The sequence below is a fragment of the Oncorhynchus mykiss genome, chromosome 23 (assembly GCF_013265735.2).
Source record: "Oncorhynchus mykiss isolate Arlee chromosome 23, USDA_OmykA_1.1, whole genome shotgun sequence".
In the NCBI taxonomy this organism is placed as follows: Eukaryota; Metazoa; Chordata; class Actinopteri; order Salmoniformes; family Salmonidae; genus Oncorhynchus; species Oncorhynchus mykiss.
The window spans coordinates 17,792,224-17,807,638 of NC_048587.1; the positions used below are offsets into that span (position 1 = coordinate 17,792,224).

At 44.5% G+C, this 15,415-nt stretch overlaps 1 protein-coding gene across 4 annotated transcripts; it reads right to left on the reverse strand.

Annotated features, from left to right (window-relative positions):
• Window positions 1-606: 606 nt before the first annotated feature.
• On the reverse strand, window positions 607-14,955 carry LOC110502365 (zinc finger protein 318). 4 transcript variants are annotated; one of them, XM_021580332.2, is made up of 10 exons: window positions 14,828-14,955; window positions 13,231-14,103; window positions 11,853-13,044; window positions 9,606-9,688; window positions 9,399-9,498; window positions 8,966-9,285; window positions 5,679-5,861; window positions 4,797-4,896; window positions 4,267-4,385; window positions 607-3,526 (listed from the first exon to the last, which is right to left on the reverse strand). In XM_021580332.2, exons 1-10 carry the CDS (start codon window positions 14,861-14,863, stop codon window positions 1,556-1,558), a joined length of 4,977 nt encoding a protein of 1,658 aa, XP_021436007.2. In that variant the 5' UTR covers window positions 14,864-14,955; the 3' UTR covers window positions 607-1,555. The 4 variants fall into 4 exon arrangements, with proteins under 4 accessions (XP_021436007.2, XP_021436005.2, XP_036815564.1 ...); XM_021580330.2 differs by having other exon boundaries at window positions 14,530-14,953; XM_036959669.1 differs by having other exon boundaries at window positions 8,996-9,285; window positions 14,491-14,953.
• Between the last annotated feature and the right edge of the window lie 460 nt (window positions 14,956-15,415).

Sequence of the window (15,415 nt, forward strand, 5' to 3'; positions counted from 1 at the left end):
AGGACCTCAGACTGGGGTGAAGGTTCACCTTCCAACAGGACAACGATCCTAAGCACACAGCCAAGACAACGCAGGAGTGGCTTCGGGACAAGTCTCTGAATGTCCTTGAGTGGCCCAGCCAGAGCCTTGACTTGAACCCGATCGAACATCTCTGGAGAGACCTGAAAATACCTGTGCAGCAACGCTCCCCATCCAAACTGACAGAGATTGAGGAGATCTGTAGAGAAGAATGGGAGAAACTGTGCCAAGCTTGTCAAAGGTGAGGGTCTGAATACTTATGTAAATGTCACCTTTTTTTTTTATAAATTAGAAAAAAAATCTAATAACCTGTTTTTGCTTTGTCATTATGGGGTAGTGTGTGTAGATTGAAAAAAATATATATTGAATCAATTTTAGAATAAGGCAAATGTAGAAAAAGTCAAAGGGTCTGAATACTTTCCTAAGCCACTGTATATTAACATTGTCCTGTTCATTTCAGAGTTGCCCGTTGCAGACACTCATAGTGAGGTTTTTCTTCAGAATTCCTTTCGACTGCAAGGGGCATACCATAGTGATGCTTTATGGTTACAGGGTCCGACTACAAGGTCTGAGAAATAAGAGAAAATGTTGTGGTCACTGACATTTATTTGAATTCTACTTTAGCAACAACATTTAAAAGGGACAACCAGTTTGATTATTTTCACTAACTAACACAGAATAGCATTGCGCATAGTACAGTCAGTGAACCAATGGAAAGTTCAATTTTTTTTTAAAAAGGAGCAACAATTCCAAGGTTATGTTCATGAGTATATATACATATATATTCCACATCTTCTTTTCTGGAGGGTGCTGTAAAGAGTGACAGATATTACATGGCACAATTGTAAAATAAAACATTGTTCAGGTATTTTGGTCCATGCTGCACTACCTTACCAAATGCTGTTTTCTTTGAACTTTTTCTCTTGTTCCTGTATTAAAATACCATTCAATCATTTAAAGAGAAAATAACTACTTGCTTAAGAGGCTGAACATGGATACACACAAAAGTATAGTAATCAATAAGCATGGTACTGTACGTTACCTTAAGTAAAGAAAAGTTGAGATGAATGAAGAAATTATTCAACACAAAAAGAACTGCAGCACAAGCTTCAACATTTCTGAAGATTCATCACTTAAGAACGTCTCATATCTTTCAGTGGAAGTTTGATTTCCTTATCCATTCAAGTTCTGCCACTATATTACGCAGGTTGGCATTTATTGGGATGATTTATGTACTGGAGGCAACTCTGCAGTGGTCACTAGGTGGCACAGCCACAAAGTCATAATATATAACCTTACATTTTTACGATATAGCCAATTATGACTTTGCAGTTGGCCCATCTAACGGAAATCACTCAGTTCTGCCTCCAGGGCAAGATTCATGACAATAAACATCAACCTGCCCAAGGCAACAGGGCTTAGTTTTCTAATGAGAGGGATGTGTTGGTTACTATTTGTTCCCCTCTAATGTACACCCTAATCCCATCAACTACCTAAAATACCCACCCTCCAATGGCCTGCGTTCTAGTGGGATCTGTTAATCAAAATTTAAATCAAACAGCTCTAAGCCCAGCACTTCTGTTGGGAGATCCAGGGTCTCCGTTGAGATACCCAGAGTATCTGATGGGTTATCCAATTGTATGGGGGCATTCTCAGGCGCATCTTCCTTGGGCTGTGGGTCAGACCCACGCTCAGTCTCCATTGACTCCTTTGTGTCCGTTTCAATGGTGTTACTGTTGTCAAGAGCTGGGAGCTCCGTTTGGATTTGCTCTGTTTGTGGGGCCGTAGCCTCCAAGGTTTCGCTGCTCTTTAAGTAATTCGGAGCAGCTTTGGACTCTATGACTGCTTTAGTGGACATGGCAGTGCTGGTGGTGGATGTGGTACTGCTGCTATAAAATATGTCAAATAAATCTTGTGCTTTTGCGGCAGCTAGGCTAGACTTCGGTTTTTCTGATTTCTTCATCACCTCACTTGGGGGTCTCTGCATGAAAGGAGGGGGTGTGACCATCACTGGGACATTCTGCTCACTCTCAGGGACTCCTGGTGCAGATACATCCGACTCCATGGTCATCATTATCAGGACAGGTGGGGGAGGCAGGGGAGTCTTGAACTCCGACATCACTGCTGAAGGAGTGGACGTGGGGGCTTGACTAACAGACTCCATTGTGGAAGCTTTCTTTTTGTCTGGTGTAAAATGGGGACCTGGCTTCCAGGTGCCATCTGCTGACTCCAGTTCCTCACCACAGAACGCCTTGGAAATGATGTCTGCTGCCAGTACAGGGTCCTTTATAGGCTGGTTCTGTATGACAGGCAGAGGCGTCTCTCCACTGGCACCGGGTGGTTTGATAGAGGGGAAGGTGTTGAGAGGGGCCGGTTTAGCATAGACCCAGGGCCCAAGTCCGGAGGACTTTCTCAGGACCACGGAGGGAGCAGGAAGGTTTGGGCGTATTTTCCCAGAGTTGAAGGGTACCCATGTGTTAGTTGGGGGGATGACTGTCTTTCCTGACAGCTTGATAGCAATGCTCTTGGCTGCGGCCACAGACTTTGAAAACGCATCCGGGTCGTCATCCTCTTCAGCATCTGCCTCATCTTCCTTCAGGAACTCAGCAGCCACTCTCTCGGCCTCCTTCGCAAGCTCATTTTCTAGTTTTTTCTTCCAACTGAACTTGCCAAAAGCAGACGGAGCCTTTGGCTCTACTTTGGTTGTTTCCTCACTTTTCTTGCGCAGCTTTGCTCTCAATGCTGGATTAGGCCCACAGAACACTTTGGGAGGCTCACCGGGTTTCTCAGGCTCAGACTGCTTTTTAGATCCTGACTTCTCCTCTTCCCTTTGACGCTCACCCTGGTCTTTCCTTGATTGTCTTTCCTCCTTTTCATTCTTAGGTTTCCCATCCTCCCTCTCTGATCTACACCTCGCCTCCTCTTTCTTGCTATATTTGGGGTTGGGCTCTTTCCCCTTACCATATCTGGACCGGTCTTCCTCCTCCTCATTATGCCTCCAACTAAACTTGGGTCTCTCCTCTACCCTGCTAGACCTAGGCCTCTCTTCCTCCTCCCTGCGATTTTTTAACCACTCCTCCTCTTCGCTATGCTTGTATCTCTCTTCATCCTTCTTACTGTACTTGGGCCACTCTTCCCCCTCCTTGCTATGTTTATATCTCTCCTCTTTCTTGCTGTACAAAGACCTCTCGTCTTCCTCCTTTTTGCTATACTTGGCCCTCTCTTCCTCCTCCTCCTCCTCCCTCTTGTAATATTTGTACTTCTCCTTTTTGCTGTGCTTCGCCTTCCCCTCTTTCTCCATGTGTTTGAACTTCTCATTGTCCTTTCCCTTGTCCTTTTTGCTGCGTTTATGTTTCCCTTCCTCCTTCTCTTTGCTCTTTTTGGATTCTTCCTCTTCGTGTTTGCGTTTGAGCTCAGAGTGCTTTTTGTCACCAACTTCCAACGTGAGTCCAGCCTGACGATCCAGGTTCCTTCTCTGTTCGTAGAGTGGATACTCATACATTCGTTTCTAGCAGAAGGACCAAACACATAGGTAAATCATTAAAGTTAAAAATAATAATAATAATACAAAATAAAAACTGTCCCTAAAATTAGACTTAAAGGGACAGTTCATCCAAGAGTTCTTACCTTGTTGGCAGTGTATGGACAAGGACAGAGTGCAATCCACAATGAGTTTGTTTACCTAGCCACCAACACCAAACACTAACAGAATTTTCTAACCAAAAAACAACGTTAATCAATGTACCCAATATTAGCATGTATGACATTTCATGCCCAAATCATCTCATAAATTCAAACCAAGTCATTGAACTTTAGACTTTAAATGATTTTAGAAAATGCTTAAATTAGCGGTTGGTGACAGTGGCTAGGTGAACATACTTAAACTTGTATTGCAACCTCTACTGTAGGAAAACATAGTTCACCTAAATTACAAAATGATACATGTCTAAGTTATCCAAAGTAGCAGACCAGGGTTCAAATAGTATTTTAAATACTTTGCTTGAGCCTGCCTGGGGTGTCAAATGAGGTACTATTTTATGATTTCTATTGCACCAGGCAAGCTCCTTTTAAACATTTCAGACACTATTTGATCATAGGCCTGCAAAGTAGACAAAAGACTACTGTGTGCACAAAGCAATAACAAAACGCAGCAGGAAACCGAACCAGGTTTCCAAATTTCACATTTGTAAACATCCTTAATGTAGCCCTAGTGAAATAATATCCTACTCCCAACTAGTAATGGCCTACCTTGTATTTCTCATTGTGAGTATGACTCGTGGCATGATCTTCAGCACAAATTGCATCCCCGTAAAACTCCTCGCACAGCTGGCAATAATATCCCCTCACAGGCACCAAAAACTCAGATCCTATGAGAGAAAAAGAGAGAGAGGTTTTTAAAAATACCTAATGGTCACAGGAAACAATCATTGATTATTACCTTTACTGTGCTCTCCATGGAAGAACCTGTTATAAAAGTAGATTGTTATAAAATGTAGGTCCGTTACTTGGAGAGTATAAGTACATTCAGTAAACATGGACATATAAACAACATTTGTAATTGACTAACGGTTGCCCAAAATGACCCCCTTTACATTGCATATAGAAATCAATGTTTATTTCTTACTTCTTATGCATAGTTTTGTATTCAGTGACTGCAAACTGTGGCAGTGATCCAGCACAAAGAGCCTAAAAGTAAAAGATTGCTAACAACATTTAACAGTACATTACAAATATTTAGAAAAAGGGAAATGTATAAAAACAGAAATTCAAGTTTGTACCTTTAGCAGGTTTAGTCATTTTCTCCCCTGAAGAGTAAATCTTATTAATCTCATTGTTGGAGGAACTTGACGTCCATGGTCGATTGTAAGGATCCTGAGTCTGCACAGTGCCAATGAAAAAAGAATGCATAAACAATTTGCTGTAAAAATACAAGACTGCACAATTCAAAAAAACAAAAAATGCCACGTTGGAAAGGTAAAGGAAATTCAACCAGATATGGGGACAAAGAACAAAAACAGGAGACCGCATTTTCATGATAGTAAACAAAAGCTCTTCAAGTCACTGACTGAACGACCAAGAAGGGTCCAGCTGCAGCCAATAAGTCCTTAGCAGAGAGCACAAGAATCCTTGCCTATTTCCACATCACATTCAGGAGTCTGCTGCGTTCATTTCAAGGTAGCTAACTAGCTAGCTAGCGGACTTCATAGCTAACAGGGCCTGTAAAGAGATGTGTCCATCCAAGTGTTTAATAAATAGCAATTTAATTATTAAGTTAAATGTAAACTTCACTATCTAGCTAGCTAGACAGGATGAACTGAAGTGTTGAATTGGATGATGATACCTTTCCCAAAACAATGACACAATGCTAGGTCATAATTCATTATTAAATATTAGTTCCGGCCATGCAATTTAATTGATTATCTTGAGCTCCAGCTGTGCTGGTAAAGGCATGAACAGCACGGCTACCTGACCACTCAATCGCAAATGTATGATTAAAGACTTGTACATTAAGCAACACTGTCTAGCTAACACATTTCTTTATTGCGTAGCCTTTTGCTTGTTCTCTGTAGTCTGTACGTTATGTGACAAGTTCCACAGCAAGACTCCGGAACTGCTGGAGCTGGAGTCTTATTGGAACATTCTATAAATGGTACACAAACCTTTCGGTGCGATTTGCTGTGCAAGTGTGTGAAAAAATCGAACATGGAACCACAAGTGACATTGCAGCTTTTGCACCAGTGGTTCCCAGCGTCATAGTATTCAAACAGGTCTGCTGGATGCTCAGGAGGCTGGGTACTGGCTGGGGATTTCTTAGTAGAGGCTCTTATGGACAATGATGCTGCCTAATGAAGAACAGAAGTTACACAAGTCAGCAAAAGAGCTAAATAAGCCTAGAGGAAGCAGGCAAAAAAAAATACTGAAACGGTATTAAAACGACAAAACAAAGAGAATTTAACGATGTTCCCCAAACATTGAAATTTCAAAAACGCTCACCTTGACAACATAGGAGATCTGTGTTCCAGCCTTGAGGGAGTTACTCAGGTTATGTCAGAGAATCCTGTTTTTAAGGCTAATATTTGACTCGCATTGTCATATTCTTGTACGCTTATCTCCTCCAATTAATGGTCAAAATTACATTTTAAATACTGATCTGTGAGTTGAGCAAAAAAGTTGTGAGAAATGAGTGCTCGATGAGTGTTGTTCAGAGACCATGAGTGGAGTGGAAAAACATCAAATAGGATATTTCAGGAGATTCACTCCTCGCAACAAAACAGCTACAATTCAGAGTTGAGTTTCCAATGAGATCCATTTGACTTTCGTGTATTCTCATCTTCAAATATTGGATATGGAAAATATGTAACAACAATTATTTTAATTGAATACCCATGTTTAAGTGTTCTAATAAATTAGAGATACACCATCACCCTATTAACAAATTAGAAATAATTTGATCCAGTGGAAAGGATTAAAACAGTCCACATTATTGGGATCCCTCTCTGTATGCAAAGTCTTCATCCCAACTAATCGCTGATCTCCTAGCTAGCCTACATGTTGATGGTGAAAATGCTCTTATGAAATGACAGTTAAACTACAAAGAATGATGTTAATCTTTCAATCCATGAAAGTAAATGCCCTACATCCAAGCTTCTAACAAACATCTTACCTGACTGTGGCATCTCCAGAAACTCTTTCAGAGAAAAAGTTTGACATGGTGGTGGTCTTTCATAAATAAATACTGTGAGGGTGAGACATCAGAGAAGATGTAACCCTATGCTTAAATCACAACTGTTTGCCATATGAAACTGAACAGGTTTCCACATAAGTTGCAGGTTTAAAACACAATCATTTGTAAACATGCATGCATTTGTAGACCAGTTTTGAGATTAGTTGGGTCAGACATTGGCATACAAAGAGGGAACTTTTAAACCGAGGAGTCAAACTCTGCCTCTTGGACAACAACAACAGATGACATAGCACACGGTCTGTCCAGGTAAGCCTGAGCAGTATGTGCACCACACATTGTTTAACCCCATCTATGATGTATAAGCAAAAGGCTGAATGCCAGGTATTCAAAGTACACTTTATATACAAAAGTATGTGGACACACTTCAAATTAGAGGATTCGGCTATTTCAGCCACACCCGTTCCTGGCAGGTGTAGAAAATTGAGCACACAGACATGACATTGCCATAGACAAACATTGGCAGTCGAATGGACAAACTGAAGAGCTCAATGACTTTCAACGTGGCACTGTCATAGGATGCCACCTTTCCAACTAGTCAGTTCATAAAACTTCTGCCCTGCTAGAGCTACCCCAACCAACTGTATGTGCTGCTATTGTGAAGTGGAAAAGTCTAGGAGCAACAACGGCTCAGCCGCAAAGTGGTAGGCCACACAAGCTCTGTCCTCAGTTGCAATACTCACTACCGAGGTCCAAACTGCCTCTGGAAGCAACGTCAGCAAAAAAAAAAAAAAAAAAACTGTTATTTTACCAGGTAAATTGACTGAGAACACGTTCTCATTTGCAGCAACAACCTGGGGAATAGTTACAGGGGAGAGGAGGGGGATGAATGAGCCAATTGTAAACTGGTGATTATTAGGTGACCGTGATGGTTTGAGGGCCAGATTGGGAATTTAGCCAGGACACCAGGGTTAACACCCCTACTCTTACCATAAGTGCCATGGGATCTTAAATGACCTCAGAGAGTCCGGACATCCGTTTAACATCCCATCCGAAAGACGGCACCCTACACAGTGCAATGTCCCCAATCACTGCCCTGGGGCATATATATTTTTAGACCAGAGGAAAGAGTGCCTCCTACTGGCCCTCCAACACCATTTCCAGCAGCATCTGGTCTCCCATCCAGGAACTGACCAGAACCAACCCTGCTTAGCTTCAGAAGCAAGCCAGCAGTGGTATGCAGGGTGGTATGCTGCTGGCTAAATAACTGTTTGTCAGCAGCTTCATGAAATGGGTTTCCATGGCCTAAGATCACCATGCACAATGCCAAGCGTCAGCTGGAGTGGTGTAAAGCTCGACACCATTGGTCTCGGGAGCAGTGGAAACTCGTTCTCTGGAGTGATGAATCACGCTTCACCATCTGGCAGTCCGACAGACAAATATGGGTTTGGCAGATGCCAGGAGAACGCAACCTGCCTCAATGTATAGTGACCACTGTAAAGTTTGGTGGATGAGGAATAATGGTCTGAGGCTGTTAATGATTTGGGCTAGGCCCATTAGTTCCAGTGAAATCTTAAATCTTGGCATACAATGACATTCTAGATGACTCTGTGCTTCCAACTTTGGGCCAACAGTTTGGGGAAGGCCCTTTCCTGTTTCAGCATGACATTGCCCCCATGCACAAAGCGAGGTCCATACAGAAATGGTTTGTCAAGATCGGTGTGGATGAACTTGACTGGCCTGCAGAGCCCTGACCTCAACCCCATCGAACATATTTGTGATGAATTGGAACACCAACTGCAAGTCAGGCCTAATCGACCATCATCAGTGACCAACCTCACTAATGCTTGTGGCTGAATGGAACCAAGTCCCCGCATCAATGTTCCAACATCTAGTGGCAAGCCATCCCAGAAGAGTGGAGGTTGTTATAGCAGCAAAAGGGGGATCAACTCCATATGAATGCCCATGATTTTGGAATAAGATGTTCAACGAGAAGGTGTCCACATACTTTTGGTCATGTAGCGCAATTACTGCTTACTGGTATTTAATGAATCAGACAAGGGCAAGTATACATTTAAATCAAAACCGTACCTTTTGAATAGTTACTTATGTCATTTAGACTCATATCGTGAAATAAAGCAACGTTGACCTGTCACTTTCTGCAGAATAATTACATTTCTGCAGCAACAATGTACATGTTTTTCTAAGGTTTTACCAGTACTTCAGCTCTCTGGCTTGTGCCTGGAGCAGCTTACGGAATTCTACCTTGACAGAGGCCTGGACCCCAGGTGATACCTCTCGGCTTCGAGCGTGCTCCTGTTTCTTCTCCTTGTCTGGAGGTGGTGGGTGTGTTGGATGCTCAAGGTCTCCAGAAGCCCGACCCTCTCGCCGGGGCTTGTCAGTTGGTTGTAGACCGAGAATAAGAGCCACTTTGTCAAGCTCGCATCGTTTCTTCTCTGCTACCTCGTGCTCGTTGCGGAGCACAGCAATCTGAGACATGACCTCTTCCTGCAGCCGACTGATCTCTGACAGTAACGGGTCCTTATGGCCATCCTTTTCACGCCGCTTTTTGCGCAGCAGTTCCCCTACAAAGTCAACAATGAAAAATGTATCCAACTGTGCAACAACCTCCTGAATACATTTTTATTTTTAAATGTAATTAACAAATATAGAAAAGGCTTTGAGATGATTGAAGTACCTTGCTGTTTTCGCAATCTCTCCAGTTCCTTCATGAGATAATCTTTCTTCTTCATGCGGATGTCTCGGTCTCTTCTCAGTTTTTCACGTTCTTCAAGAACCTACAGAATGCAGGAGAATCATTAGAGAACTAGTGTATGCCAAAACAGCATCAAATGACAATACTGTAGGCTTCATTTGAATTTAAGTGGATAGCTGAATACTCCACCTTTTGTTTTTGGCTTTCATTATTTCTCTCTTCTAAAACCCTCCTGTCCTTGCCATTATCCTGAGCGGCCATCTTTGATGATGCTATACAGGAATAATGTACAAAATTAGACAGGAGTTACATAATTAAAACTACAGCTTACAGTATTTTCAGAAAGTATTCAGACCACTTGACTTTTCACATTGTTACATTACAGCCTTATTCTAAGATTACTTATTTTCTCATCAAATTGACAAATTCCCCCATTATGACAAAGCAAAAACAGGTTTAGAACTTTTTGCAAATGTATTAAAATAAAAAAATGTAAATTAAATATCACATTCACATAAGTATTCAGACCCTCTACTCAGTACTTTGTTGAAGCACCTTTGGCAGCGATTACAGCCTTGAGTCTTCCTGGTTATGACGCTACAAGCTTGGCACACCTGTATTTGGAGAGTTTCTCCCATTCTTCTCTGCAGATCCTCTCAAGCTCTGTCAGGTTGGATGGGGAGTGTTGCTGCAAACTTATTTTCAAGTCTCTCCAGAGATGTCAAATCAAATCAAATGTATTTGTCACATACACATGGTTAGCAGATGTTAATGTGAGTGTAGTGAAATGCTTGTGTTCGATCAGGTTCAAGTCTGAGCTTTGGCTGGGCCACTCAAGGACATTCAGACTTGTCCCGAAGCCACTCCTGCATTGTCTTGGCTGTGTGCTTAGGATCGTTGTCCTGTTGGAAGGTGAACCTTCACCCCAGTCTGAGGTACTGAGCACTCTGGAGCAGGTTTCCATCAAGGATCTCTCTATACCTTGCTCCGTTCATCTTTCCCTTGATCCTGACTAGTCTCCCAGTCCCTGCAGTTGAAAAACATCCCCCACAGCATGCTTCTGCCACCACCATGCTTTACAGTAGGGATGGTTCCAGGTTTCCTCTAGACGTGACACTTGATATTCAGGCTAAAGAGTTCAATCTTCATCAGACCAAAGAATCATGTTTCTCATGGTCTGAGAGTCCTTTAGGTGCCTTTTGGCAAACTCCAAGCTGGCTCTCATGTGCCACTACCATAAAGGCCTGATTGGTGGAATGCTGCAGAGATGGTTGTCTTTCTGGAAGGTTTTCCTATATCCACAGAGGAACTCTGGAGCTTGGTCAGAGTAACCATCAAGTTCTTGGTCACCTCCCTGACCAAGACCCTTCTTCCTCGATTGCCTAGTTTGGCCAGCTCTAGGAAGAGTCTTGGTGGCTCCAAACTTCTTCCATTTATGAATGATGGAGGCCACTGTGTTCTTGGGGACCTTCAATGCTGAAGAAATATTTTGGTACCCTTCCCCAGATCTGTGCCTCGACACAATCCTGTCTAGGAGCTCTACGGACAATTTCTTCGACCTCGTGGCTTGGTTTTTGCTCTGACATGCACTGTCAACTATGGGATCTTATCTGGACAGGTGTGTACCTTTCCAAATCATATCCAATCAATTCAATTTACCACAGGTGGACTCAATGGACACAAAGTATTGTAGCAAAGGGTCTGAATAGTTATGACAATAAGGTAGTTCTGTTTTTATTTTCAATACATCTGTCTAAAAAGGGGCCTCCCGAGTGGCGCAGAGGTTCTAAGTCACTGCATCGCAGTGCTAGCTGTGCCACTAGAGATCCTGGTTCGAGTCCAGGCTCTGTCGCAGCCGGCTGCGACCGGGTGACCCATGGGGTGGCGCACAATTGGCCCAGCGTCGTCCGGGTTAGGGGAGGGTTTGGCCAGCAGGGATGTTCTTGTCCCATCAAGCCGAGAGCAATGCACACTGACACGGTCTACAGTGTTTCCTCTGACACAATGGTGTGGCTGGCTTTCGGATTAAGAAGACATTGTGTCAAGAAGCAGTGCGGCTTGGTTGGGTTGTGTTTCAGAGGTTGCAAGGCTCTAGACCGTCGCCTCTCCCGAGTCCGTACGGGAGTTTCAGCAATGGGACAAGACTAACTACCAATTGGTTACCACAAAATTGGGGAGAACGAAAACATGTTTAAAAAACTGTTTTTGCTTTGTTATTATGGTGTATTGTGTGTAGATTGATGAGGAACATGCTTTGATTTAATCCATTTTAGAATAAGGCTGTAACATAACAAAATGTGGGGAAAGAGAAGGGGTCTGAATACTTTCCGAAAGCACCGTACGTGCTGCAGTTTCATTGATCACCAACCAAATGTATTTATTGAAGAGGAATGAACAAGTAATTAAACATCCACTTATTCAATGGTTTGTTCTCACCTTGTCTTTCACCCCCCTGGACGTTCAAGTATGGTCTGTCAAACGGCGGGGCTTTCGGAAAATCTTCAATGGGAGATTGAGGAAGCATGCCCATAGATGGAGGTGGGTACATCGGCCACTGTTGGGGCATGTACGGCCAGTTCCCATACTGCCCAAAGCCATGAGGTGGATAGTTGGGTGGTACCAGACCATGTGTCTGGGCTTGGGCGTAGGCAGATATGGAGATAGAAGGGTGGGTGGGTGTCACTGGAGTAGTTTCAGTCTTCACCTCTCCGCTGCCTCGAGTCTTCCCATGGGTGCTGCGTCTGTCAGATGGGGGTGACTTCTTCTGGCTCCTTCTGTTATCAAGGCTGCTGCTCAGGCTCCTGCTACGACTCGGGCTGTTGCTTTCGCTATGACTGCTACCACTGCTGGAGCTGCTCCCACTGTGGCTATTATGCATGCCCCTGCTCCTGCCTGAGCTTCTTGAAGAGTCACGGTGACCCCGCCTCCTCCCAGGACAAGGGGAAGGGGGTTTCGGAGGGGGCCTCTTTCCATGCAGACGCTCCTGAGTCCTGGCAACCATCTTGCTGATCTCCGTCACCCCCAGATCCAGCCCAATGGTTTTGAGGAGGTCCTGGATCTTCTCGTACTCCTCCACGTCTTGCTTCTCCTTCCCTTCCAGTGGTCCTGTTCCTAGTGGGTAGTCATTAGGCTCTTCAACCTTGATATTATGGTCAGGGGTGGCAGAGGACCTACTTTGATGCTGATACCTCATGTCCACCTGTTGCTGACGAGAGCTTCTCTGATCGACAATACCAGGATGGGCCTCTAGGTGCTGTGAGGCGCCATAGCTTGCCGGCTCACTCATAATATCACCATAGAGCTCTGACAGACTGTGTTGTTGACGGGGAACTCCTGCTGGAGTCTGAGACCTGCCCTTCTCTAGATCATCTTCATCGCCATAAAGGAACTTCTCCTCATCATCAATGTCTGGTACCCTCTTCCTTTTCTCCTCTTGCGGTGCAGATGCACCTCCCAACAAGCCAAGGATCCCTGCAATCCCACTGGGATCAAGTCTGCCCTGGGCCATGCGTGGATCATCTCTCAGTTCTCCCAGCATGGTGGCCAACATGTTAGGGTCCATGCCTTTCATAGCTGAGAGGAGACGCTCTGCCTCAGCACCAGGGGTAACTCTTGGAGAATCACTGTTCTGCAAAACAAAAAACGAAAGAACAATATATGTTGAACAAATTAATCATGATAATCATTTAGATAAAAGAAAAAAGGTAACTGTGGGATGACAGGGTTAGAATGAGTATGAAGATCGGTAATACACGACACAGCTATATACTACATAATTAATTAAACACACAATAAAATGGCATATGTCCCCTACCTGCACAAATGGGGGGGAGTCAGTCTCAGAGTCCATGCGCCTCTTCAGGATGGACTTTGTGGGCATGTTCATGTCTTCCATCTCTTTGTGGCGACGGGCCAACTCCAGCTCCTTGAACCTGCTCATCTTCTTTATCTTATTACCGCCTCCCTTGCTGCTCCTGCTACTGCTGCTACTGCTACTACAGCTAATGCTGGTACTGACACTGCGGCTTCTACTCTTGTGTGGACCAACACTCTTTCCTCTGCTTATACTGCGGGTCTGTCCATAGCTCTGGCCACGACTCCCGCTCCTGCTTCGGGACCTGCTTGGCGGACGGCTCTTGCTCCGTCCCCCCATTTCAGGGCTGCGGCTTCGGGCCCGGCTTTTACTCTGTCCCCCCAATTCAGGGCTGCGGCTTCGGGCATAGCTTTTGCTCCGTCCCCCCATTGCAGGGCTGCGACTTCGGACATGGCTTTTACTCCGTCCCCCCAATGCAGGGCTGCGACTTCGGGCACGGCTTTTACTCCGTCCCCCCAATGCAGGGCTGCGACTTCGGGCACGGCTTTTATTCCTTCCCCCCATTGCAGGGCTGCGAGTTCTGGCACGGCTTTTACTCTGTCCCCCCATTGTAGGGCTGCGACTACGAGGACGGCTCTTGCTCCGTCCCCTGATTCCCGGGCTGCGACTACGATGTCGGCTTCTCCCTCTGCTGGGACTCTGCCTCCTGGGGCCACGGTCGTCAGGGCCATCGTAACTGGACCTCTTTGGCAGGTAAGGAGGGTAGTCTCTTGAGGGTAGCCCTGCCCCAGGTGGTCCAGTCAATTCATTGCCCACAGTGATTACCAGACTGTGGTCTGTGGGGATGCCACCACGGGGAGAAGAATGAGAGCTCTATTGACAGAAACAGATTTGTAATCAAATCCCTTAACTGTAATCAGTTTCATTACAATAAATAGTTTGACAGGATTTTGAAGTTATTAGACACAGCATTTCGGCAAATTAATGCATTGCTCCAGTGAAAAGGAAATAGGAGCCAATGCAAGGGACAGGGCAACTTCCAGTTTCACTGTAAATTAAAATTGCACCTGCGCTTGTAGCTGGTTAACAATAAACAGTGACAAATAGTCATGATAACTAGCCTAGTTAGCTAGCTAACCAATGCGCTATGCAAACAGACAACATGCACGATTTTTTTTTTAAAGCTACATTTACCAATGTAGTTAGCAAGTGGCAGACTAGTCGGCTAGACAGTATCCCGCACTTGATTATTGCACTTACTTCTCTTGGGGGAGGGCCGCTGCCCCAATATTGACTTACTGAACCGGGAGAAGGATACCTCCTGAGCGGTGGAGAACGCCTGTACGGGTCTGGAGGCCCGTCATGGTAACCCTGAAAAGGAGGTCTGGGCCTGCCTCTTTCTTCTCTAAACGGTGGCCCAGGATAAGGCCGGACAGGAGTAGGACCACGGCCCTCGCACTGCTGCGGGTACCCTCCTCGAGGTGGAAGAGGCCGACCACGATACATATTTCACTGTTAAATTGGCCCTTTTCTATCAATTACAGCTACTTGCTACCGCAGTGATTTCATGCACATTTACTTTTTTATTATTACTTACAGTCTGCAGTTGGTGATAACAAATGCAAGCTACCATGTAGCTATTTGAATTTGAGTGTTCAACGAACAACTCAGCGCTCAATTTGTTGTGATTTCCGGCCTGCTTGAACCTTCTTCTTTGGTATTACTGGCGGTCGGCAAAACAACGTGAAAGATGCATGCCGCCACCTACCGTGCCGAAGTGTGTGGTTGAAAAAGGTTTACATACTGCAAATCCTCCTACCCAATCCCGTACTACTAAGAAAATAGCAAGAGCCATACTAATTCCATCCATCGCCCGTAAAATAATAGGCCCCAAATCCATCTCAATATCTCTACACCTCATTGTATTGGTCTGAATAATATGCGTCTAATGTAAACCCAGACAAATTGATACAAGCAAGTAAGACGTTTCTATTTGTGGCTGAAAAGGGGTAACATTTTTGTTTAAAGTGAAAACACTTGGTTTGAGTTGTATTCTATTTGTGTAATCATCAAAACCTCTAACTTTTGTCTAACTGGCTTGCTTCTGAAGCTAGTTTAGCAGGGTTGGTCCTAGTCAGTCCCTGGATGGGAGACCAGATGCTGCTGGAAGTGGTGTTGGAGGGCC

Coding starts and splice junctions, on each gene's coding strand:
- LOC110502365 (XM_021580329.2), bottom strand. CDS start 14,736: ATGTATCGTGGTCGGCCTCTTCCACCTCGAGGAGGGTACCCGCAGCAG. Junction 14,104..14,490: donor GCGGCCCTCCCCCAAGAGAA/GTAAGTGCAATA, acceptor TTCTGTCAATAG/AGCTCTCATTCTTCTCCCCG. Junction 9,499..9,605: donor ATGAAAGCCAAAAACAAAAG/GTGGAGTATTCA, acceptor TGCATTCTGTAG/GTTCTTGAAGAACGTGAAAA.